Below are 27,621 nucleotides of genomic sequence, written 5' to 3' on the forward strand. Positions count from 1 at the left end.
TTCTGTGGTTTTCCCTGGCACACGAACAGGGGATTTTGACCAGGATTGGAGGACGCTGCTCTGATTTGCAGCTGTAACTGGTCCCATGCCCAGACTGAGAACAAAACTCTTTAAAAGGAGAAGTATATATTAGGAGCTGCATAATTCTAAACAAAAGTGGAAAAGAAAGGAAAAGAGGAATAGGTGTTGTGGATTTGATAAAAAAAGTTTTCTCAGAGGTTGGGGGATATCACAGAGCATACGGTAAAAACCATGAGGAAATAATAGTTGAAGTAACAACAGAGGTTAAGATTCCCTAAGGAAGGGTTGTGTTTGGAAGGACTGTGCTGGCTGAATAGGAAATCACAGAATCATTAATGTTGGAAAAGACCTCTTAGATAAACCAGTCCAACCACCAGCATATCCCCATCATGCCCACTAACCATGTCCATCAGTACCACATTTCCATGTTCCTTGAATACCTCCAGGGATGGTGGGCCCTAGGAGCCCAAATGGGCCAAGACTTCAGCTGGAAGAGGAATAGGCTGGAGAGGGACACCAGCAAGTTCAAAGAAAAATAGTGAATGCAGAATTGTTCTTTAAATTCCACACTATAAGAACGAAGGAACACTGAGCTCTGTGGCAGGAGGACAGTTCAAAATATTTCACAGAGCTCAGTGAAATTACAGAAGTTCAAAGCTGTGGGAAGCTGATAAGGTGGAGCACTGGTGGATTCAAACAGGGATGAGCAAAACTCTGGGACAAGAGGTAGTCCACCAATGCTCTCAGCAGCCACCACGTCAACAGGTCAGTGCTGAGTCAGCCATAAAAAAGGGAGTAGCTTGATCTCAGAACGTATCAAAAGATAAAATCGGAGCAGCCAAACATTACTGTCAACAGAGAGGATTAGGAGAGGACTCTGACTGCTCACCTCCTGTAGTACACTGAGCTCCTGCAGGAGGAACCTGAGTCAGAGAGTTGCTACCAACAGGCACCTGAGCTGCTCCTGGGGAGCTGTAGTGTGCTGCCAGGAAAGATCAAAAAGTTGCTCTGGAGACATCAGCAGAGATTATGCAGGGCCCATATGGCCAGGGGTCTGTGTTTGGATCCCACGTATTGAGTGATAAAAGAGAATCAGTAATGACCACAAACTCAGTTTCCTGCAGGCACTGGAGTAGGAGGCTGGCACAACATCGGGGCACCAGTTAATTCTTTATGTAGTTTTGAAACTAAAGATGATGCTCTAAGAAGCTGAGAAATATAAATAATAAAGAAAAGGGTCATCAGAAGAGAGCAGTGTGAAAGCAGGGCTGTGTGATAAAGGATGACAATTGAAGGGAAGGCTTGAAAAAAAAGGAAGAAGATACAAAAAGAAGTGCACTATATAAGCTCTATATAAGTGCACTATGTAAGTTCTTTCCAGAGAGAGTGGTGAGGTGCTGGAACAGGCTGCCCAGAGAGGTTGTGGATGCCCCGTCCCTGGAGGTGTTCAAGGCCAGGTTGGATGGGGCGCTGGGCAGCCTGGTCTGGTACTAAATGCAGGCATTGGTGGCCCTGCCTGTGGCTGGGGGATTGGAGATTCATGATCCTTCAGGTCCCTTCCAACCCTGGCCATTCTGTGATTCTGTGTGATTCTGTGATATAAGGATGAGGGTACATTAACTCAAATATCATGGGAAGGACCATATATTAAAAAAGATTTGGAAAACACATAGTCTTCTTTTGCCCAAATAAACTTTGTGAGAAAATGTACCCAAGGAGGAGGATCCATGAGATGCAACCAGAATAATGCGCATCAATCATTCCGCATTGTGAATGAACTTACTGTGTGTTCCCAGAAGTGAGACAGCAATGGTCTTAATGATAATTTATCCACGCTACCAATGGCAACTGAGCTTTACGCAGTTCTGGTCTTTCTGCTTTCATATTATACTATTAAATCTATTAAACTTGTAAACAAGATGATCATATATTGTTCTGGAAATCTCTCAACATTGCCTTAATTAGGCAACTTCCAAATTATCACTGTCTTTTATGCCACATAACCCACAAACCATGATTATGGTCATATCTGGTCTTTCTTGTAGGCTTTAATTAACAGTGGTGATCGCTTGTGCCTTTTAATTATGACAGCCCAAGTTTCTGAGCCTTTGATATGACCACCTGAGAAGGTCCTACAACTACACGTTTTGGCAAACTAGCCAAATGCTCCAGATAAGATGAATATTCATTCTACAGCAAGTTCGTAAGCTTTCCTCACTCAGAAATAGTGCCATCGTATGGGTGGCAGCTGGGGTAACCTGCATCAGAGAAAGTCAGAAATGCTGCAGCAGGGATCATAGAAGAGAGAACTTGGAAAAGAGCAGTACTAGGACAGACTGACATCACTTGGTTTTGTAGGTAAAGTATCTTAGTAGGAAAAAAAATTGATGTTAGTCTGGAAGACAGGATGATGTAGACAAACTATTAACATTCATTCTGTGCTATGCAAAAGGCTTCTGAAGAGCTGGTTTGGATAGATTGGGCTGCTTAAACATTGTCAAGCAAAACTGTTACCATAAGAACAGGACAGAAAGTCCAGCAGGACCCATCAGACCTAAGAAACACAACAAAAATCAGGGCTGTGGACAAGGCCACTCATACTGGCTATCTACTGAACTGCCCTGCACCAGCACAGCCAGGCACCGGGGGCAAAAGGAAGGTCCTTTTGCTGACTTCCTACAAGCATATCATAGAATCGTAGCATATCCCAAGTTGGAAGGAAGCCACGAGGATCATTGAGTCCAACCCCTGGCTCCACACTGGAACACCCAACATTCAAACCCTGTTTCTGTCCAAACTCTCCCTGAGCTCCGGCACTGGGGCCGTGCCCGCTGCAGGCTGTTCCATGCCCACCGCCCTCTGGCGCAGACCCTTTCCCTCGCCCCCAGCTGCCCTCCCCTGACACAGCTCCACGCCGTTGCCTCAGGCCCTTGGGCTCAGCGCTCCATGTGAGGAGATGTTGGCCACCACTCTTTGTAAAAGAGAAAACCAAAAGTCGATGCAGGATGTGCTTCTGGTCTGTAGAAATGCACAGAGGTACTTCATGCTGCTCCATGAGCTCCTTACAATACAGCTCACACACGAGCACTGCCCTTTCAGTTAAACTGCTTCGTTATGCAGTTCTCCATTTCCACCACCCTGTACATTTGAAATGGCACGATTAAATGTTCCCATTTCTCTATGGGTTTGAAATGACACTGCTGAGTGGTATCGGAAAATCTCTCCGTGCTCTCCGGGTGCTCTGGGATGCACAAAACTTGGTGCTTCTTTGTCTGCCTTCTTTGTATGGTATCAGGAATTGTCATTGCACATTAACACTTTCTCTGTTATTACTAAGAACTCAGCAAGCATAATGCACCACGTAAAGTTTTTAGGAGAGCTTTGTAAGAAAACAAAACATTTGCAGTGGCACAGCGGGGAGAGAAACCGCACGGGAACTTCACTGTACCTGAAAATCACCAAAGCTTTCATTGAGGTAACTGCAGCAATGAAGCACAAAGGTAGATCATTCTCACTGCTAGTGCCAGCTTTAATTAATGGATAAACCGTTATTAGGCAAGAGAAAAAAAAAAAGAACCAGTTTCAACAGAGCTGTTCCCAGCACCTCCTAGCTGAGTGACAATGGCGTTCCTTCAGTCATGTCAGATCGCCAGCAAGGATTTTGCAGCCTCCTCACTGTCTTCTTGGACTGCACAAAATGCTCCCATTGTGTTGCTGCGGTGCATTATCTGTGTAAAGCAGTCCAAAAACAGGCAACTGTGGCTTCATCTGGAAAGTATGTACTGCTGTGCTATTGGAAAAACAAGCGCAAGACCTGATGTTAAAACACATCAGAAATGCAAAGGCAGGTTTTCACAATGGTTTAAATTACAGAGGTTTCTTAATGTCTTTTGGAAAACATCTCCTGTCCTTGTGCCAGCATGGAGTTGCTGGACTCCTATGGAGACTTTGGCCAGTGCACAGTACCCATCACCCAGGTATAAGCTAAACACAATGAACGTCCCATCTGGGGCTGATTTATACGTTTATATAGATATGTATATTTATAAAACCTTGAGGGAAAAAAAAAACCACTGAAAAACTGCATGAAGATCTTCTATATCCACACCTAGGTATGGGTTCTGGATCTTTCTGTGTTAGACAGCACTTTACTTACAGGTAATACTGCAAATGCTGAGGAATGTGCAAACCTGTGGATAAGTTCTCTGAATGTAATGTAAGGAATAAAGTAATGTGGTTTTCTTGCAAATGGTAAAACCCTAAGTGGTCTGATGTATGGCTAAACAGTCCTCTGAATTTTGTGGAAAAAATGCCCTCACCAAAGCTCTCCTTTAGATTCACCCTGCTTCCATGAGAATGGCAGATGTTTTCCTCACAACCGCAGGACATCAAACCAGGGTTTGATGAGCAAAATCTGCTGGTCCCAGCCAGCCATGGCTCCCCTTGCTGGAAGCTCCTCAGAACAACAGAATATCCCAAGGTTTTTGCCTTTCTATTCATTTTGATTTGCAGTAGCCCACACCCATGTGCACACACAAAGCAGAGGACCCTGCTGGCAGCACAACCACACGCAGGATTTATGGAAGGGCAGCAGAACCTGAGCAGCCACAGCTACTTACCTTTGGTTAACAAGGACAAATTAACTTGTGAAACTACTCGGAACTGTAGGCTATTGAAAACAAAAGACCACTTCATTTTCCCATTTCATTTATCTACTGTCACTACTTTTTGCTTCGAAGCCTTCCAGACTCCTATCTTGTGTACCTCTGTTCCTGCTAGCTTCTCCAGAGACCTTTTTGTAACTCTTTTGACACTATCAGCAGACAAAGGGAGAGCAACCAACGACGTCTTGCTGGACTTGTGCAGGGCTCTGACATGGTCCTGCACTGTATCTCTAAATCGGAGAGATACGGGTTTGAAGGGTGCACTGCTCAGTGGACAAGGAATTGGTTGGGTGGTCGCAGACAGAGGGTTGTGGTCAATGGTTGTGATCTATGTCCAGGCAGAGGCCGGACACAAGTGGTGCCCCAGGGATCTGTCTTGGAACCAGCACTCTAATATCTTTATTAATGACATGGATGATGGGATCAACTGCAAGTTTGCTGATGACACCAAGCTGAGCAGTGTGGTTAACACAATGAAAGGAAGGGATTCCATCCAGAGAGAGCTGCACGGGCTTGAAAAGTGGGCCCAAGTGAACTGAATGAGGTTTAACAAGACCAAGTGCAAAGGGTTGCACTGGGGTGAAGGCAATCTCATATATGTACAGACTGAGAGAATTCTTTCAACCCAAGCCATTCTACAAATCCATAGACTCCATGCTGTGGCAATGTAAGCCTGACCTGTAACTGTAGAAGCACTTGATGCATATCACATCTGCCTTTTGGAAACTCACAATCGCATCATTGTCTCAAACCAATATATATTTTTTTATTTTATCCTGCTTTTAGTTCAGCACTATCCTGCTTCCCAATTGAAACATGATTGATTTTTGTCCCAAAGTTGTTGTCCATTGTGTTATCTCTTAATACCATCCCAATTTGATAATACAACAGGCACAAAATGGTCTCATGCTAACTTTCAAACTATCATCAGTACTCAAGAGAAGAATAACTACAGAAATAGCTTCTTGCTCCCATTTCACCACATGCAAAACACTTCCACAACATTCAGAAGAGTAGGAGGAGCTGGGTTTCCTCCAATGGACAGGTACAGGTGCAGGTATCTCCCTGTATCTGCCTTTTCTTCCTCATCTTACACAAAAGCTCTGCTGTAATTTCCTAACAGTGTTAAATCAAAGGCTTTGATATGAGCACATTGTACTGCACTTCAGAAAGAAGCAGTGAGGTCGTAAAACACACTGAACAAGAAAATGAATAAATAAGAAATGAAGAACACAGTGCAAGAAAGACAGTTTTTCAAAAAGTCATTATAGGTGTAATGACTAAACATAACACAGGGTTTAAAAAGAGGTGGTCACGTAAAAAACAAGCCCCATGATGAATTCTTCCAAAATATCCCATGATTTACCATAGAAGAATTGCTTGAACCTTGCTTCTTCAGCTGATAATCAAATAGAATACATATATGACAATGGCTGGAGCAGTTCTGCAACTTTCTGGGACTACTGGTGTTAAAAGTTCTCTTAACACACCAGGTGCAACCTATCACAGCAAGTCTATTGCATCTGAGGAAAAAATAATGGGATAAAAGGAGTAACATGAATTCGAAAGCAATTAAGCCAATTAATTTAACAGAATCAGGATTCATATCTCACAAGCAATTTGCTGACAAGTTGCTCCCCAGAAGGGATTCTTCTGCATCCAATTAGTAGACCAATTGCACAGACCTATTAGCAGTTCCTTGCAGGTTATCAGCTAAATACTCTGGGAGTAGTCAGTGATGGATTGTAAGGAACCAAGAGTGAAAAGGGAAAAGAAGAGAGAGGACAGAGAGGAGGGAGAAGACAAGAATGAAGAGCTAAAATCAAGGGAGAAGAAAAAGGCTTTTAGCAGGACTAAGAGCTGGGGTTCTGCATCCCAAAAAGCCAATTCAAACCCTGAGAGCAAACCTTGTGAAGAACTCCCACGGCATCCTTCTGCCTCTGCAAAGAGGTGGAATCTGCCCTGGGCAGCCCCAGGGAGGGGGGATGCTGCCAAACATGAATGCTGCATTTATCCCTCACTGGCTGCAGTGACCCTGGCACTGCTGGGGGGTCCAAATATTCTACAGGAAGTTCCTACAAAAAGTTGCACCAACGTAATGACCTCTTGTTTAGCTTGCAAGGAAAATGCATGAAAAAAAATCCATTCAAACTATTCTGTCATTTAGAATTTAATTTAAGTTATAAAACCCTCAATATGTGATCATTTGAACTAATCGATATGCACTCTCTGGAATTAGCTGACTTAAGCCATAGTAACATTTCTGACATAACATAGGCCAAAATCAAAGGAAACTTGGAATCCAGATAGCTGAGGCTGGAAGGGAGCGCAGTCTGTTCTCCTGCGGACTGGGAGGGATTCATTGTGCATAGGGTACAAGCTCTTGGAAGAGGAAAGCCAGGTCGACCTCAACTCAAATCAACTCTTCCTTATGTTTTCCAGTTGTTGTCGCATTTATCAACTAATAATTTGGCGTGCTTCAAATCCCAAGCAAATGTCAGCTAAAACACATGTTTCTCCAAGCCTCTCCCTTGACCTGTAGCTGTGACCCCACCTGGGATGCGGTGCTCCAAGGCGAGCTCTGCGTGCACCTGACCCACCGAGGGGCTGGGACACCACACACCATTGGTCTGGCACATTCCTGTGCCTTCCCAAAGCTTTGTCTCAGACAGAAAACCACTCCCTTGCAACAAGGGAATCTGCAGCCAGTGGTCACCACTCAAGAACCGTAGGAGGGTGCATGTTGATTCTCACCATTTACTCCCACAACTTATCTTCCCAGGGCACTGGTTTCAGAACATGTAGATTCATTCTACCAGCGGAGTATCAGAAAGGATCACAGAATTTAGTACCTTTCTCATTAAAAGCTTTTATTCATAAGCAATAATAAAAATGGAAGCAAATCTTTCAAGACACAATCAGGTTTTAAAATATCTCAGAATCAACACAAGTAATGTGAGCTAATTAATTATGACAATGCCATATGCTCTTAACGAAACAGGTTCGATCTTGAAAGTAATTGGAATCATCTACAGCCCAAAATACAAAAACATACATAATACGAGGAAATCATTCCCAAAATTAATTCACTATTGCTTAATAGGGCACCAAGTGTGGGCGCTGACCTCCCCAACTTCAGATGGTTAATGAGGATTGAGCCAGTCACTGTGGCAATGAAAAGCAATAGAAGAAACCTGACAATTTTAATTCAATTTTGGGATAGAACTGAGTTCAAAATCCTCCTTTCTCTTCACAAATCATAAATTAATGTAGGACAATCTCAAGTCACCGTCACACCCCCATCCCATGCTGAACAGACAGATGTGCTCTCAGCCTACCACATGCATCAGGGAACGCAACTTATCTCAGGTCTCGCTCGTTGTCATCACACAGAGGCAGCACTGGTGTGTTCCTGCAGACATTCTTGCTGCTCAGCACCGTAACTAACTGAGCTGCAGTAACATGTTTCTGTGTCTGCACCTTCCGTAAAGAACAAGCCTTGAAATGCCCCTGAGCATTTCATTGAAACGAGTGCTTAGCGTTTCAGAATCTGTGCTGTATCACAAGTTACATGACCTGCTGGCACAAAGTCAGAAATGCTGAACTCAAGCAGTGCGGGTGCAATGCACTGCTACATTTTATTCTTATTATCTGCATAACAATAATGCCCCAACGTGCCAGCTAAGTTCAAAATCCAGCTGTATTACATGGTACGTACATTTGTAAGACAACCTTGACGTGGACTGAAGCATACCAGTGCAGCTGCCGGAGATACTGCTGCTTTCAGGTATACATTCCATCCTTACACAGCCACTGTGCCTCCTCCTAGAGGGAGGGACAGCAATAAGGCTAAAGTGCTACATCTAAGCCACTGCATCTTTCTCTCTCTGCAGCAAAGTATCAGATACTTGGGGTCTACAGAGGAGTCCTAAGTAAACAATCATTGCTTCTGATAATGACACAAGGAACACAGAGGTGATTTCCCAAGACAATTAATAAGGTTGTAGAGTTGCTTGGGAAAGCCTAGACAAATCCATTATACTCTATAAACTCCCAAAATAGCTTTTAATCAAATTACTTTATTTCTCACAGGCAAGCCTCCTAGAGCACGTCTGCGCAGCAATGCCTACGACAGCACCAACCCCCTGACTCGAGTTAGGGCAAAGACTCAAAGGGGTATCAAAGTGCATTGTGTGAAGAACCAAGCGGGTGTCTGGTCAGTCTTACTGAACCAGGGGGAAGGGATGAGAATGGATCCATTTACTCACATTCAGGTCATCACACTAGTACAGAAGCACCAAAGGGGGGGAAGAAGGAGTAATCACTGAATCACTGACTTAGGTTGGAAGGGACCTTAAGGATCATCGAGCTCCAACCCCCTGCAACGGGCAGGGCTGCCACCACCAGATCAGGCTGCCCAGGGCCCCATCCAACCTGGCCTTGAACGCTGCCAGGGATGACAATTCTCTCCCCTGCACTGTGGAATGGTTACAGAGCTAATCTGAAGTGACCCTTAGTGCTGCTGAGGTCTCAGCTCACTGGTCAAAAAACCTGCTCTCTGCTTAGCACAACCTCCTATCTGCAGTCAGTGCTTTACTAATTAACCTCACTGCCACTCCGATTGGTAGTGAGGGCTCATTTTCTCCAGTGACAAACAGCTGATGTTTGCCAATTCCAGATCCCTGCATAAGCAAATAATTGTTCAAGTGCTGAATTTCAAAGCAAGCTGAAAAATGTGTTATTTAAAATATGATTGCGTTCCAGCATTGCACAGTATTAATATTGCTAACGCTACCTAGTGCTTACACATCCAATGCATATATATATAATGATCTGATACAGTTTTAACTGAACTTCTAACAGCTGTTTCCAGTTATTTGTTAATTATGTCACGACAAATTTGGACCAAATATTTCATTTGTCTCTACACTTGTGCACATCACTGCTTGCACATTTGGTCTCTTCTGCACGACCAAAAATCTCCACATTTTACGAAGAACCACTCTTCGTTTGGTCTGTCCTGTAAGACAGGCTGTCCCTCAGTTAGATTTCATTTGTTTCTTCAGTTTGGCAAGACCAATGAGACAGTCATCTCTCCACTCTCTTCTGGCACCGAGGTTTTTTGGAACAGCTGGAACTTTTTCAGACATCGCCTGAAATAGAAAATTTAAGAGAGAATCAGAACTTACTTTGTGAGTAGTAAGCAGGATTGTTTTCCTGCTCTCAGGAATCATCAGATGCAGTAACGTTCAACACAAAGTGCAATGTAATCTATCAAAAGCAATAGGCCACTAATTCCTCATGTCTGACTGAAGATCAGTCAACAGACATGGGAAAAGTGCTCCTGTTGGAGAAGGTTGATCTGAAGGCTGCAGTGAAGGTGCCTACAGAAACACTGGTGCATCAGCTTCTTTTCCCCGTTTAGCCCACACAGCCACTGTCTCATCTTTTTGACAACAACCCTTTATGAAGTAGGAAGGAGGCCACCTGGCCTTTTATGTGGCTAAATACGTGCTCTAAGCCAAATCCATGTATGCGTGTTCAAGGCTGTGGCTTCTCTTCTGGCTCCTAATAAATGTAATGATGAATACCATGTTTGTTGCAAACATTTATTTTAGGAGTGCCTGTTGCAATTTAATGGCAGGGGAAGAGTTGTAACAAACCCAGAATTATGATTTTAGTTTTTAATTGGAAAATGAGGGAGAGAAATTAGAGCACTATTTCAGGATCTGAAGATAAAAGCCTGAACAAACCAGTGGGTAACAACATTTGTAACTAAATGGGTGAAAAACCAACCCTGTTTCTGAGTGCATAAACAAAGCTGCCCAGATGTACCTGCTATCATTGAAATAAGAACAAGAGGCATTAAATGGAGGCCAGCTAGAACATTGGTAACAGATTTTCTTCCCAAGAAAAAATGGAGATAGAGATCATAAGGTCATCTTGGTCAAAACAGCAACCGAGGTCTTAGGTTTAAAGGTTAAGTGCTGAGAAGCTGAAGAAAACTTGGTGCTGCTCCCAATGCCTGGCAAGCTGCAGTCACTCCAGGAAAAATCAGTGGGAGAGACAAAAGAATAAGGTAAGAGATGTTCTACTCTTGTGAGAAGATTCTTGCAAACCCATCTTTGGTGCTGATGACTTTAGATAACAGACACAGAAACAAATGCAGAAACAAAGACAGATACTGAAGTGGAATCTTGTATTCCATAAAGAAACCCAAACTGTTTCATCCCAATCAAAAGCTTCTACTTGTGACAACTCTCAGTTGTTGATTGTTATAAGCAGACTATGTTGTTTGAGCACAAAAAACACTCTTTCCCTTTTAACATAGCAGATGTTGAAGCTGCATTAATATAAAAAGGCAGAAAAATGCTATGTTCCAGAGTGACTGCATATAGGGAATTAATCTGTGACATTTAATCAAGATCAATTCATTACACATCCATGTTCTTTAGCAAAGTATTAAAAAAGACAACTATGAAAATGTAGAATAAGGAAATGGCAATACTTTAGCTACTTTCTATGGATGCACATAATATCTTGCATGGTGAGTATAAACAAGTTGTTAGGTTTGAAACTTGAAAGACAAACTGGGTGCCAATACAGCATAGCACTTAAAACACATCTTATCTTTGTGCATATAAGCTATCTTACAGGACTGCTCACATGCTTGAGGTAAACATGCCTTTGTATGCGTTACAGACCAGAGATCTAGTTTTTAACTACACAAAGAACAACAGAACAGCTGGAGGAAGAAAACTACAGGGTTTATGCAGCAAGATGAGTAGGAGGAAGACAAAGGGAGGAAGGCTATTGTATAAGAAGAGAAACTTGGAGTTTTGCATGTAATGACAAAGGACGTAGCACAGACATGACAAGAAATTGTGTGAGAGATTTAATGTCTGTAACCCACAGCTGTTTAAAGCTGACTCCTCTGGCTAGTAATAACGTTACTCACCTGATCATATTCCTTTGATGTATTTCAAAGTGCTCTGAAAAGGGACTCAGATAATCATACATTTTGTACTGATCTTCTCGCTCAAGGTGCACATTCAAACAAGAAACAGAGTACAGATACCTCTAACAGTAAATTGAAATTATACATATGTATAAGCTAACGTTCTTTGTTGTGAATGCCATTGCATTTATTGGCTCTATATTTACCTGACTGATCTTCTGCTCAATTTCACCTGAAAATTCTGGAACCGGTCCGAAGGTGTTTAGAACAAGTTTCATACCTTCACGGTATCTTTCACAATAATTTGAAATACCTAAAATAAGAATGAAATGATCAGAAATTCCTACTTTAAATACAGTGTGCAAAACTACCTGTGCTTAAGCTTTGTCTTAACTTAGAATCCAGAAAAGGTGAGCTCTTATGCCTAAGTCAGCTCATTACCACCAAGGAAAAATGGGTTCTATCTGCTGCATTTTCATTAAGGTTCATGGAATAATCACTTAAGATACATCTTCACTACAAAACCAATAAACGCTACACACCAACAGGCAATGCTGGTGAGGGGTGCAGTACCTAACAGTGGTTATACTTGTGCTTTGTTACCTTAGACCAGAAAGCCTCCCCAGCTAGTGCACACAAGGAGTGCTCTCACCTCTCCTCTTCTGCTTGGTATGCATTGTATCATTTGAAGCATCCCTCTTATGGGTTTTATTTAGTGACCTTGCAACAAAGCTCGAGGGGAAAGAGTCAAAGGCAAGGAAATCACCATATGGTGGTCTCCAGCGAAGGAACAAAGTTTGAGGAAGAATAGACAGATTCTTGCAGATCAGTACTTTGTTGTGCAACTGTGGATGACCGCAGGGATTTGGCTTTTATGATAACAGGACTATCTCTGAAGGTCAGTGAAGGCAATGCTAGGGGAAATTGTGATCCACCTGACAAAGTGGAGCAAACACATTTTGCCATAAAGCTGGCTAATTTGACAAGGAAATTATATCAGAACACCTAACCTAACCACCCTCTCTTTTAGTTTAAATCCATTCCCCCTTGTCCTATCACTACCAGACTGTGTAAAAAGCTGGTCCCCCCACTGTTCATAAGCTCTCTTCAAGTACTGGAAAGCTGCAATGAAGTCTGCCCAGAGCCTTCTCTTCTCCAGGCTGAACAAGCCCTGCTGCCTCAACCCGTTTTCACAGGAAAGATGCTCCAGCTCTCTGAACTTCTTCAGTACCCTCCTCCAGACCCAATTCAACAGCTCTGCATTTGTCTCGTGCAGGAAACCCCAAGCCTGGATGTGGTACACTTGCTGGGGCCTCACAAGGGCAGGGCAAAGGAGGATAATCCCTTCCCTCTCCCTGCTGGCTCCCTCTCTCCTCATGTAGCCCAGGATGCAGTTGGCCTTCTGGGCTGCAAGTGCACACTGCTGGCTCATGCCCAGCTTTTCATCCACCAGAACCCTCAAGCCCTTCTCCACAGGGCTGCTCTCAAATTGTTCTTCCAGCCTGCACACATATCTGGGATTGTCCTGACCAAAGTGCAACACTTAGCCTTGTTGAATTTCATTAGGTTCATGAGAACCCAATTTTCAAGCTTTTCCAGGTCCCCCTGGATGGCATCCCTTTCTTCGTGCATCAACTGCACCACCCAGCTTAGTGTAGTTAGCAAATCTCCTATTTAGAGGTAAGGATGTGGCGTGGAACCATTATCCCAGTGAAAACACTAAACTTGAGAGGGGAAGCTCTGAATATCCTGTAGAACCTTGTGATTATCCTCCTTTTCTGAGAACCTCAGAGACAGAAGAATTTTTGCCCTTCATTCTCACTGTTATCTAACTATCAAAGCAAAGACAAAGCTATTGAAGACAAAGTAGTGATGGTCACCAACCATACGAGGGCTCAGGAGATTGTATGAACTGAGAAGCATGAGCTTAAACTCACCATGGTCTTATCCAACCACAAAACAAAGGAAAAACTAAGAGAGTACCACATGACAGAATGTATCCTAGGCCAAGTCATTAAGTACTCTCTTTCCCAAACAGCTTGCAGACAGTTCCCTGGAATGCAATAATTTGTGATATGAATACCATAAAAGTCACACCTGCCTAACCCTAAATGATTGAGCTTGAAGGTGGATGAAGGAAAGAAACCTCCAACTACTGGTAACCATGAATCATAAACTATTTAACACTTGTAGTGCTCAGCATACCTCATAGCCTGAAAGTGCTGAAGTACACACATTCCAAATGGCTTCTGAGGTCAGTAAGATTATGGAGAACACGGTTGTTTCTGGACCAATTGGTGGAAGAACTTTCAAAAGACAGACAATTTCATTAGGAAATGGGCACTGACATTATAACAGCTGGGAGAACACATCCATTGCTTGAGAGTAACCAGGAAAGATTTGAGAGTACTGAACCCTTTTTAAAAAATGGATTAGAAACAGTATCAGAAAGAAGGAAACTGAGAAAAAGAGCAGCCTTCTTAAGTAGCTTGAACTCATGTCTCGTGCCAAGAGCATTCCTGTCAGCATTTTGTCAATCTATTTCCTTGTGTTATCCACCCAAGGGGCACATTTGTTCCTCCAACACGCTCTGGCATGTTTTGGCTTTCTCTAGCAGAAAAAGAAAAGAAAAAAAGAGGCTATCTAGTCATATAGGTGTATCAGTGCACTAGTTACCTGGAAACTTTGTATTTTGTTCAGTTATCTTGATTGATACGTAGCCAGAAACATTCAAGTTGTCTAGTGGGCTCCAAAATACCACTGATGGAAGCGTCAGAAACATTTGGGAAGAGAAGCATTAACTGCAGAACTGCCATGATCCAATTCTATCTCTTCCATTGAGAGAATAAGCAGAGATCATCCTCCTGCCTAAAAACTCTGCAAAGGACCCCTACTTCTAGGAATACTGCCATGTCCTGCCACTAGTGTAAAGGGCTGGTCTGTTACCTCCTAACAACTGGGTTCACAGACTTGCACCTGCAGCCAATCTGGAACAACCTACAGGGATATTCTAGATGACACTCATGCACCAACCACAGGAAGGTAGTATCTACATTCTACCTTGTTCATGTGAGCTTTTTCTTCTAATTTTGAAGAGTTTGAGCAAAACATTTGCCCCCATATCATGCAACACTATAGAAAGTTCCCAGATACAGAAGTAGAAATTGCTGAGGCTGGAGTGCAGAACTATGTGGACACTTTGCAAACTCACTTGCAAATTACCAGAAAAGAAGAAATGGATTCAGTCAAATACAGCAATTCAAGCAAATCCACACAAGCAATTAGTAATTGAAGGAATGGTAAATGAAGCAGTGTCAATTACCAGTTATTCTGGTGCTTAAACAGCTGACACAGATAAATGACACCTAGACCAGTGCTGAAAAGTTTGGGATCAGTAACTTTCCTCAGGCTAATAGAAACATGCTCACAATCACCAGGTAAGCCTGGCAGTAACACTATAGATCTGAGAATTTCTGATTCTAGTGTAGTCAGGAGAAGGCAGGTGAGAAGTCTCTGTATTTCAGGAGCCTCAGTTTAAGGAAAGAACCTTAATAGCTTGGGTAGAGGAATCTTTGGACTTGGCTGATTCGCTTACCCGGTGGATGTGAACTCCTGTGCTTGAGATGGCATTCAGAAGTTCACTCAGCCAGCTAATCTTACAAATCGAGCTCCTGGCAACTCATCTGCAGCTTGAACGAATCGCAACAGCTTCTGGGTGGGTGCATCTCACCAAGGCAACACAGACATGCCAAATGCAGGTTGGTTAATACAATTCACTCATTGCATGCAATGTAGGAATGAAAAGAAGCCTTATGCAAAGCCATCAAAATAAGAAAAGCTATAAAACCAAAATGTTATGGATGTAGAGAAGAGCGGCAACACTACAGTTCATCTCAACATCGTTGCTACAAGCAAGGCATGAACACCACATGCCAAACAGGGGTGAATGCTCTGTGCAAGCAGCTTTCAGTCTTAGGAGAAGGAAACACTGAAAGTTAGAATACATTCATGATTTCACTCAGAGGCAAACAAACAAACAAACAGATTTCAAAGTAGCTACCTTGCACTCCCAGTGCAAAATCTCAGTGGAGCAACGCAATGTGTGACCTGATGCAAGTAAAGATCAACCCTATGCTACTAGCTTTAAGAAGGCACTTGAACAATGGAAAATACTGTTGGAAAAGTCACTTTGCTTTGCAACTGCAAACTCAAAAAGACAAATATTTGACTCCAGGCCTTCAGACTTACGAGTTTCTTCAAAGGTCAGGGCTGTAAACAAAGGTGGATGAGAAAAGCACTTGACTGGAGCACAGGGACAAGAAAATGGGGGACAAGAAGATGGAGAACAAGTACTACAGAATCCCTCTAACTTTAATCCTTGTTGATACTCCCCAGGTAACACTTTTAGCTTGATGAATTAGACTCAATAAGCAGTATGAGACAAAAACTGGTGCACCTGGAAGCTGGAAAAACAGGAGAAAGATGGCACATGAGGCCACCAGCTTTCCATGCACCTAGTGCTGTGTCCCATCTTCAGCCAGGAAAAAAAATTGCATCTCCAACAAAAAAGGATAAGCAACTTACAGCACAGGGATAGCAATACTTTCCACTTGCCCACATGGCTTGCCATTCCTCTGTCTAAACCTCTCTCTTCCTTTTACACTCACCTCATCCATGTTGGAGAAAAGGGGCTGCGGGAGAAGGCAGACATTTTGCAGCAGACACCTGAGAACCATAACCACAGAACAGAAATACCCCCAGGGAGGGCAGGAGTTCCCTGAATATTCATCCCACCACATGTGGGAACTGTGTTGAAGAGGGGAAGAAGAGGAGTGAATAACAAAGTGTTTAAAGGAGCAGTAGGTATAGATTACAGAAATGAAAAGGGGTACATCCCTGTTCCACCCAACATTTTTTGACTGTACAGTGTATTTACAAGAACAGGTTATCACAAGCTAGAGGAGGATGTTCATTCTCAGTTGCCCATATCTATCTTGCCCAAGAGGAAATGCAAGCCTCTTTTATACCAACTACATAGGAAGAATAAGATCCACTGCTGGTTTTCAAGTGCTCACCTGAAGGACTTCCACTGGTGTGGTACAAACATGGGTATTAGTGAAATGCCTCTAGTTGCATCATCAAGATGAACGGGACACTGAGAAAGGAAAAGGAACTCTCGACAGGCATTTAGTTTAGAAGCATGCAAAAAATACTTTGCTGCTCTTAGAAGTCCTCCTCAGAGGTGGGGTCCTAAATACCAAGGCAATGGGATTAATAGGAAAAAAGAAGGTTATACCTGACAATATAAAAGGTAGGTTTGTTCAAGCATTATTACATGTAAGTATCTTCGAGTAACAGCTTATTGCATGCTAAGTCTTCTTTGTAAGAAAGGCAACAGGCATGAAGGCTGAAGGATGCGAGCAAATTAGCTTGGTAAACCAGTCTGGCAGGAAGGCACTGAAATATTTGCGAGAGAAAAAAGATAGAAGCATGAACTTGACTACTCTGAACTTGAACAACATATTCAGAAGATACACAGTGACTCAAAAAGAGAAGGAAAGATAGTCAAGCTGCTGACGCAACAGCATCAACAACTTGAGAAGGCTGGGGTGGGGTGATTTTAGCAGGTAAAATTTCAGAAGTGGTTGCACTTGTTAAGGCTGAAGACGATTATAGATAAGAACAGAAGAGGTGTACTTCAGGAATACCATGGAGGAATTTGTCATGGTTAGGGCATGTCCAAGTAAAGATGTTCCAAACTCTGTTTTGCTGAAAGAGGTATTATGTTTCTAGGCGTTGTAGGTTTGAAGAAAACCATCTGCATGTAATTCCACATAAAACAAGAATGTGTCTGAATGAAGAAACAGAGGCAGTCCTCCTTTTCTTTGATTTGACTACCTTAACTTGCAGAATTTTGCACCTTCTCCTTACTTGCTTGTAGCACAACAGTTTCTGAAATGGATTAAAGCTTGGTTTGTTCCAAAGGATGTGGCAATGAAAATAATCTACACTTTAGAACTAGCCAGCACATATGTCTACAGTAATTAAGATAAATGCTTGGCTATGTTTTGTCAAGTCAGGGGAGAAAACAAATCTCCTTGCTTACAGTTATGGCTTATGATTCCCCCTCTTTTGTTTTGATGCTTTGTGCTTTTTGTACAAAAGAACTGTACTTTTAAGGACCGTGAATCCATGCCCACTTCCATTCTGTTCATTCCGTAGACAACTACACAAATTTCACAATGAGGGCTAGGCAGAATATGAACCTAGAATGGTGTTTTGATAAATGCAAGATGCAAAAAAAGCAACACAGATCCTTCAACTTCCCTCTATCCAGCTCTTGTGCAAGTATTAGCAGGTTTAGACCAAGATTAAATTACAATTATAGCTCACTAAATAACACACTAATAAATTAACTGATCTAAAACAGCCAATCATTAAGTATACACGAATTTTCGTTGCAGATATATGAAACACCATAGATTATGGCCTAGCTTCTGCTTTTACAGATAATTTTTCATTTTTTTCCAGTGGTTTAAAAGAAAGTGACAATTCAAGAACCAGGAGATAAAATCTCATTGAGGCCAGACCCTCTTCAGTATACTTACGGGTAGGCAGTGGGAAACAGTTTCTGTCTATATTTACAGTTTGGCATGGGGAAACAGTTTCTGTCAATGAGTGAAGTTTGCGAAGATTATGTGACAAATGTGGATGAAACTATATTTTAATTATATCGGCACACATGCAAAAGGACACTGTGTCTGCTGACATAATCCCATAATAAGTAAACAGGTCAAGTGACACTACTCAATTCTACGGCTGTTGCTTGTAAAGGAAGTTAACAGCTTTTGTTGTGATACTGCCATGTGAAACCGTAAGATGACAAGTCAAAAGACAGCTTACCGGGCTGCATTAAAAAAGGGGTGGCCAGCAGGAGAGGGAGGTGATTGTCCCCCTCTACTCAGCTTTGTGAGGCCCCATCTGCCGCACTGCATCCAGGCCTGGGGCCCCCAGTACAGGAAGGATGTGGAGCTCTTGGAGCGGGTCCAGAGGAGGCCCCTAAGATGGTCAGAGGGCTGGAGCACCTCTCCTATGAAGAAAGGTTGAGGAAACTGGGCTTGTTTAGCTTGGAGAAGAGAAGGCTCCTGGTAGACCTCATTGTGGCCTTCCAGTACTTGAAGGAAGCTTATAAACAGGAGGAGGAACGGCTGTTTACGAGGGTGGACAGTGATAGGACAAGGGGGGGGGATGGTTTTAAGCTGAGACGGGAGGTTTAGCTTAGATATCAGGAGGAAGTTTTTCACACAGAGGGTGGTGATGCAGTGGAACAGGTTGCCCAAGGAGGCTGTGGATGCCCCATCCCTGGAGGCATTCAAGGCCAGGCTGGATGTGGCTCTGGGCAGCCTGGTCTAGTGGCTGGTGACCCTGCACACAGCAGGGGGGTTAAAACTCAGTGATCATTGCGGTCCTCTTCAACACAAACCATTCGTTGATTCTATGAAATCAACACTCATTTAATTTATTTAATTTATGTTTAAACGAACAATCAATATTAGAATGTTAAGTAATTTGAATGTGCTTTTTTTTAAAAAAAAAAAAAAAAAAAAAAAAGTCTGCCCTCATACCTATTGCCATTTAGTTCTACAGTTACTGCTTCTGCTCCTTTTAATGACTTGATATTGTCACTTTATTCCATGTTGAAGACTGCTGGCTCACATCTATATATTCAAAATTTCTATTACTCATGCAGGGACTAATTGGTAATATAAGGTGGCCTAAATGACAACTTTTGTTAAGACTAGTTAAGAATATGCAGGAAAGGACACAAGAACTATCATGGAGGAAGCCCAGCATTAGCACAAAAGAGGATCATGGGAAGATTCTGATGTATGGCATCTCACATGAACACGACTTCAAAAATCAATAGATCAATCCTTGGAATATTATTTTTTATCCAAAACCAAACAAAAGCATCACACAACACTTAAGGAAGTCTTCCTGGCCTTCCAGGAGCTCTCACGCTTCTTGAATCCCTACTACCTTTCCCACAATGATTAGCAGTGAGTTTAAGACTGTGGGAAGGCTAGAAAGGTAAAGATGTTGGGGAGGCTAATAGCAGTAGAGAAGATGTACCTACCTCCATTTCTCTCTACTGCTCAAAAATAGACACTAACTGCCACAATGAATCAGAAAGAGTTGTCCTGGGCAAGTGAGGTCCACTATTCTGTACTATGGGAAGCAATATTGGGCAAAGAAGTTGGCAGTGGTACAGAACTATGACCGTAAGCCATTGTGTGTCCTGACATCAGCAACGCTGACAATTTTTAATGTCTTTGATGAGAGCAACAGCTTGAGTCATACTGCCAGCACATAAACAGGAGCAGCTCCAGACTCAGAGAATATTTGGTTGCCAGACTGGGAGTGAAGCAATACTTTTCAGGATCAAAGTTACTGAGTATACACAAAAAACACCTTGTTAGTAACTGTACTAGTTATTTGAGAGTCATTTTTAATTGAAAGAATCATAGAATGGCTTGCGTTGGAAGAGACCTAGCCTAAGATCATCAAGTTCCAATCCCCTGCTGTGGGCAAAGCTGAGCTGAGGCTGCCCAGAGTCTCATACAACCTGGCTTTGATCATCTCCAGGGATGGGGTATCCATGGCTCCTCTGGGCAACCTGCATCAGCGCCTCATCAATATCACAGTGAAAGATCTCCCCCACATCTGATCCAAATCTCCTCTCTTAGTTTAAAGCCACTCCCCCTTGTCCTATCACTATCAGACTGTGTAAAACGTCTGCCTCCCTCCTGATTAAAATCTACTTATAAGTACTGGAAAACTGCAAAGAGGTCTCCCCAAAGCCTGTTCTTCTCCAGGCTGAACAAGCCCAGCTCCCTCACCCCATCTTCATAGGAGAAGTACTTCAGCCCTCTGAGCATCTTCATGGTCCTCCTCTGGACTCAATCCAACAGCTCCACATTTTTCTAGTGCTTGGGGTCCCCAACCTGGTCACAGTGCTCCAGCTGGGGCTCACAAGGGCAGTGCAGGGGGTACTCTCTCCCTGCTGTTACCCCTCTTTTCATGAAGCCCAGGATGTTGTTGGCCTTCCAGGCTGCAAGAATTTTCTGCTGGTTCATGTCCAGCTTTTGGTCCACCAGGACCCCCAAGCCCTCCTCCACAGGGCTGCTCTGAAGAAAATATTCTCCCAGCCTGTACACATATCTGGGATCACCATGACTCAAGAGCAACTCCTTGCACTTGGCTGAATTTCATTAGGTTCATGAGGACCCATTCCTCAAGCTTTTCCAGGGCCAGTATCACCTGCCCCACTCGGCTTGGTGTCACCAGCAAACTTGCTGGGAAGTACTCTCAATCCCGCTGCCTATGTCATTGATTAAGAAATGGAAGAACACCACTTTCAAGACAGTCCCTCTGGGGGACACCACTCATCACCATCCTCTACTTGGACATAAAGCCATTGACTACAATTACCAGGTTGCAACTATGCAACCAATTATTTTGTTCACCAAATAAAATATAAAATATGGTAGATAAAGGATTCCCAAGAATGATTCAATATCTAAAATTGATTTAATTTTTTTTGGTATTTAATTTTTTTTTTTTTAAATGTTTTTATGTTTTATTTGAGGCTGTTTAACAAGTTACTCTTTCAGAACCACATGCACATGGATGAACCCTCCAGAGGATGCTATGGCAGGTTAGTGGAGCTGGGTGCAAGGACTGGACGACTTTGGACTGCAAGACTCCAAGTAGACTGCTGTGATTAGGCTCATGCAATGAGCATATGTTCTGTTCAGTATGCTTTACTGACAGTAAGTCTGAAATCACTACAGAGAAGATTGAAAAGCTTCCCTCCTCAGAAGCTTTTAGGAAGACACCTCTACTTGGAGAGGGACATTTCCCTAGCAATGCACTAAACACAACTGAAAGCCTCTGCTAGAGAACACATAATATCACACTAATCTCACAATTGGCAAGTTAACCTCAAGAGACATAAATTTGTGTCAAGCAATCAATCAGCAAGGGGACATAAAATAACACTTCTAATTGCACACTAGTATTTTATGATTCTGCTTTCTTATCTTTATTATTGTATCCTTATATGTTGCAGCAGTGCCTAAAAGATCCAGCAATGGGACAGGGTCCTACCATGTCAGGGACCACCGAGAAAAGGAAAAAGATACAGCACAAGTGAAAAACAAAAAATGTATTTAGTTAGGAAGTAAAGATCATTCATGCTTTATCAATTTGTTTAAATGCTTGTATCGCAAACCTGTGATTTTGATTACATTTTATGTAGCTAACTTTTTATTTAGCTTGGATTCATATGTACAATTTCCAGAAACGTACAAAGCCCATTTTTATTACGCAAGGTAGATGTTGGTCTACCACCTGATTGCTTTAACTAAATCAACTTTGTATACACAGTATTTTGTGGGCAGAACTTGTTTCACTTCATGCTAGCCAGCCTAAAGCAAGCCAGCTCCAGCTGTATTCACACTGGATCTTAGCCTACAAATTCTGCAAAAAAGAGGAAGCCATCTACAGAAAGCAAGTTTCACTCACACTGTCTTCCTAACCTGCTGGGAGGTGCTCCCCCTACTCAGGGTCTATTGTTTCACAAGCCTTTTGGAGAATACAAGCATGTATGCTCATCTACATGGCCAAGAAAGTAATTTTTCTGTCAACCTTCTCTCCTGCAGGACCACCTGTGATGTGCTTCTTTCTATCACACAGTAGTCAGAAAGTCGCTGTTTACACTGGACTATCAAACAAACTTTTTAAATACTTTCTTTTCCTGACACTCAGACAGTTCTGAACTATGCGTACAGCAACGTTGGCAAAGCACTGGGAGAAATCTTAGAAAAATAAAGAACACAGGTGGTGTTTCAATTAGATTCAGTTTTCATCCAGTTGCTTACAACAGAATAGTCAGCATTCATTTCCTTCCATCTGATCTTGAATGTTATACGTGTTCCTTTTTTCATCATCAGAGTCTGAAGAGAAAAGTCATAGTAGCAGCAGACCTAACCCAGTTTGTTGTATAACATTTCCAGGGACTTACACAATAGAAGCCTTTCCCCCGTTTGTCTCATTTTAAACTACCTACCTTCTGCATTAAGATGCATGGTTTCCAGAGGTCCAATAAACGCATATCGCATTCCCAGTCCATCAGACATCACAATGTCTAGATCAGTAGGAGATATTACTCCTTCCTAAGTAGCAGGAGAACAGGAAAACTTGTGAATGCTGAGTCTTAATGCAGAACTGGCTGCTTCTTGTATATAATTTAAAACTAATTTTTAAGGAAGTACTAAAAATTGAGGCTAGAAGTGTTTGCCAGAGAAGTGCAACTGTTATACAAGTTGTCTCATAGTTCACAATAAACATTAATTCACTTTTTAAAACACATTATTAAGATCGCTGCACTTCATAACCCAAATTCACTTAAAAAAAAAAGTATATACACTGCTTTTTTTATTTATAATATCAACTGTCTGTACACACCAGTTTGTCTGATACTACTTACAAAAACTCATGTATTAAAATTAAATTGATCTGTTTATGTCAGCCAATGCATCCTTTGCTTAGAGAGCCAGAGAGCAACACAGCACGTGACCATGAACAGTTTATACCAGAATCCAAGTTCTCTATCTGCACTTTCAAATACATAAGTTCTGGCTGCATCTTGCAGCTCCCTTCGTGTTTTCTTAGTTCAGGACTTTCCAAAATTAGTAGAATGGGGGAGCAGCACCAGTACTACCCTGAGGCCTCCTGAAAAAAAGGCTGGGACCAAATACGCAAGTAAAGCAGCTGCCACTCCTTCCCAAAAAACTCACTGAACATTCAACCTGCCCAGCCTCAACCTGCCCAGGTTCTTGGGTTCATTGCCAGACTCAATTCTCAGAGCTGGCAGGACAGAGAGTATGTAGAATTTCTCCAGTTAAAAATTGAATGCTGTTGTTCCACCCACACTGCGTCATGTACAGGAAAGCCAACGCCACCATCAGGTTAGGACAAGCAACATGAGGACTTACTAAAAATATGCCACTGTTTCACTACTTTACAGCTCTACTTAAAATATTTATTATATGAAGTTGATTTTCCACTTCCTGGAAAGGGCTGAACAAATTATAACTTCTAGAAACTGAGCTTTATCTGATGTAAGAATTCCCCCTCTATTCCCAAGGACACAAAAGCATTTCCTTCTGGTTGTTAAGGTGAGACAGTTGTTGAACTGTTTCTGCTTTGCCTTCCTAACCTGTCTAGAGGTGTTCTCCCTACTCAGGATCTCTTGGTCCTTTTGGAGCTGCACAACACAAGTACACTTGTACTTGTACCAATCTGCTTGGCCAAGATATGACATTCTCTGTTAACTTTCCCTTACTCAGGACCACATCTGACACTCTCCTTTGCATCACACGTGATCAGCTAGAGTCCTGACCTGCTGCAGACTTTGACATCTGAGATAGACATCTAGGCTCTTTGTGATCACTAGGGAGAGAAATGAAATCATCATCCTAAAGCATATATCTAGAATAGGTCAGATGAGTTGTGTTACAGAAGTGCCTAATTGTCCTCCCCCACTGAAAAATGAGTAAGAAGCTTGGAACTCATCAACATCTACACTGTAGAAACCTCTGAAAAATGAGTAAGAAGCTTGGAACTCATCAACATCTACACTGTAGAAACCTCATCTTAAACGAGTTGAATCCCATCCACAGTGTCTTCCTTTGCTTGTCAGCCACATCATTTATTGTTACTTTAAAAGAAAATGGTAAGCCAAGAACCAAATTAACTTTCCCAGCTGGCCAAAGAAATCAAGTTTTACCATCTCAAGTTGAAATAGAACCTTTTATAAAATTCAATCCCAAGTCTCAATCTGTTAGTAGGGATTGCTCCTAACAAAACTAACCCTGGTTGAATCACTGTCACAGGTGACTTTTGAAATCTATCTTGAAAACAAAAAGATAACATGATTACCACAATCAACCCACTGTATTTGCAACATACGGCTCTGGCAACAATTTAATTAGGCACACAATGGCAGGGATAAGGAAGCGTTATTTTTTTCAACAAGTAAGGCACAGGCATAGTAACCTACTTAGAGGAAAATAAGGTCTGTGCAAAGACATGGCTGTGTGCAAGCCTCAGCATTCAAGTTACAGAACCAGTGTTCATTTCATAAACAAAGCTTTCAGAAAACGCACAGTGCCTTTCTCCTGAAATAGCAACACAACTTCTCTTAACAAGAATACCAAAGTCAACAAAAGCAGTCTTCTGCTTAGAGTGCTTCATCCAAACAATGAGTTACACTGGTGAAGTTGTGCTTGATGACTTTTTTCTTTGTTTGACATGGATTTGTGGACAGAAGATTAACCACGAGTTCCATACAAGCAGTGAACCACCGTAGCAGTTAGTATTATGCTTATAGCTTTCTGTTTGTTTGTTTTTTGAAGTTAACAGGCTCAAAGTGAAACTCTTGAAATATTTTAGAATCACTGTAAATTATTTTTCAAATGAAAAAAATTATTCCCTTCTTCTGATAATATTATTCTTACAAGTGAGAGTGAGCTCACCTTTTCTTTGCCATATAGCCTCTCTTAAAGAAAAGCCTTTTGCTTTTTTCAGTTCAGAAATGAAAAACACATAAATGAGAAACAAGTTTGACTGTCTTCCCCTAGGGGATAACTACTCCCACTTATGTTCAGATCATAAGTTGGTGGAATGAATCAGCAGGGTGGGTGCAAGGTCAGCAAGGTGTCTTCCACAAAGACTGGTGTTTATGCTAAGAAGCAAGCAAGAAAGTCTTCCAACTCTGTTTCAGTAAATCTAGGTGTGAAACAATTCTCCTAAGGGGATTTTTCATCCTCTGCATAACCATTCCTGTAAGCCTTTCCCTTAAGCACTGCTGAAGGAGAAGAGGATGTATGTTAAAACTAAAACCTTGTTCACCAGAAGCCGACTTTCACAGCTACAGAATTAAAGAACTTAATTTAAAACAGAACTAACAAAATCCTCAGCAAGTCCAATGGCCAGTCAAACATCAGGATCCAGACTGTATCAGGATCCCTCAGGCTGCTTATGACTCTACTTATATTCCACAATCCTACATCCCTGGAGATTTTACCCAGTTGTGATGCTACAGTATTATCCTGCAGTATTTCGCTGGTGCTCCTCATGAGGCAGGGGCCCAGTTCTCCTTCCCAGAAGTCTGTGGTGGTTCTGTGGTCTCCACCTCACTTTTAGGCCCTGACCAACCTGCTTGGTTTTAATCAACAGCCTTTAACATCTGTGAGTCACACCTGCATCTCAACTTCTGTCACTGACTTGGCATGTAATAATATAAAACATGACACGGACAAAAAAAATATTTTTTCTACTGCTACCAATTCACTACGTTGTCCAGGTAACTGCAACATGCATGGTGAGTTATCCTGGACTCTGCTGACCACAAATTCCATCTCCAGATCTGTCATTTTATCTTCTGAATTTCCTAAGATCCTGTCCTTTTTCTCTGCTTGCTACTATTACATTTGCTCTCTCTCAGAAGCATTTGTTACACCCCTTTCTTCCCTATCACTTCAGTCAAGTAAGCCCCTTTGATCCAAACCCTGATCAGATCTGGTCATTCAAAGCATATGACTTTTCTCCTAGATCTCTCTACCAGGTCTCTCCTTCTATTTCATCATGTCTGAGGAATCTGTCATCCTGCACCATTCACATCTCACTTTATTGGCCCTATATTCTTCCACAACACTCTCACACACTTTACCCTGTAAGAACCTCTTTAGGATCAACACTGTTTTTCTCCCTGGGCCTTGGAACTTCCTTTTACGATATCTCCTTTTTATGGAACACCACAGCTATGTCTTTAAACCCCCACCTTATATACGATTTTTTTGTAAAGGTATTCTGAATAATTAATCCAATTAATAGTAACTAATTTGGAACTGTGAAATTTAGAAAATTAAATTCTTGCCAGAATTTAAGGACTTCCAAGCTAGTCACCTGAGAAGGAAGAGGTCCTTAAGTTAGGCACTGAAGCCAATGCACATTCTTGCTGTGAAAATGGATTTGGATGCCCCGTCCCTGGAGGTGTTCAAGGCCAGGTTGGATGGGGCTGTGGGCATCCTGGTCTAGTACTAAATGCAGGCATTGGTGGCCCTGCCTGTGGCTGGGAGGGGAGGGGGGAGAGGGGGGTTGGTGATTCATGATCCTTGAGGTCCCTTCCAACCCAGGCCATTCTGTGATTCTGTGTGTGACTGTGAAAATGAACAGAATAGACACACAGCCAAGCTATGACTGCCTATTTCCCAATAGATTAATGAGAAAAATCTTAAATAGCAGTGTTGCCAGTTCTCACGGTCTACAGTCTCCACTATTATCACTTAAAAAAAAAAAACAAAACAATAAAAACAAAAACCAACACCATTTTTGTAGAAAGGTGTTCCCCTATATTCAGCACTAGTGAGGCTGCACCTCGAGTACTGTGTCCAGTTTTGGGCCCCTCACTGCAAGAAAGATATTGAGGCCCTGGAACGTGTTCAAAGGAGGGCAACAAAGCTGGTGAGGGATCTGGAACACAGGCCATATGAGGAGAGGCTGAAGGAGCTGGGAATGTTCAGCCTGGAGAAGAGGAGGCTCAGGGGAGACCTTATTGCTCTCTATAACTTCCTGAAGGGAGGTTGTAGTGAGCTGGGGGTCGGCCTCTTCTCTCGTGTCATTAGTGATAGGACCAGGGGGAATGGCTTCAAGCTACGGCAGGGGAGATTCAGGCTGGACATGAGGAAGTATTACTTTTCAGAAAGGGTGGTCAGGCACTGGAATGGACTGCCCAGGGAGGTGGTGGAATCACCGACCCTGGGGGTGTTCAAGGAAAGGCTGGATGTTGTGCTTAGGGACATGGTTTAGTGGGAGCTATTGGGAATAGGTGAACGGTTGGGCTGGATGATC

The 27,621-nt window shown here is 42.4% G+C and overlaps 1 protein-coding gene across 2 annotated transcripts in view; it reads right to left on the reverse strand.

The window, feature by feature from the left end:
* Window positions 1-7,534: 7,534 nt before the first annotated feature.
* Window positions 7,535-27,621, reverse strand: part of CRYL1 (crystallin lambda 1) — a 54,628-nt gene continuing 34,541 nt past the window's right edge. For both annotated transcript variants that reach the window (XM_042867091.1, XM_042867093.1), the window contains exons 6-8: window positions 22,775-22,880; window positions 11,850-11,956; window positions 7,535-9,838 (exon numbers count right to left, since the gene is read on the reverse strand). In XM_042867091.1, the coding sequence (XP_042723025.1) occupies window positions 9,725-9,838; window positions 11,850-11,956; window positions 22,775-22,880 (327 nt within the window). In that variant the 3' untranslated portion in view covers window positions 7,535-9,724. The remainder of the gene's footprint in view (window positions 9,839-11,849; window positions 11,957-22,774; window positions 22,881-27,621) is intronic.

This window comes from Lagopus leucura, unplaced genomic scaffold, assembly GCF_019238085.1.
Source record: "Lagopus leucura isolate 7727_CA_CO unplaced genomic scaffold, USGS_WTPT01 Super-Scaffold_100001, whole genome shotgun sequence".
Taxonomy (NCBI): domain Eukaryota; kingdom Metazoa; phylum Chordata; class Aves; order Galliformes; family Phasianidae; genus Lagopus; species Lagopus leucura.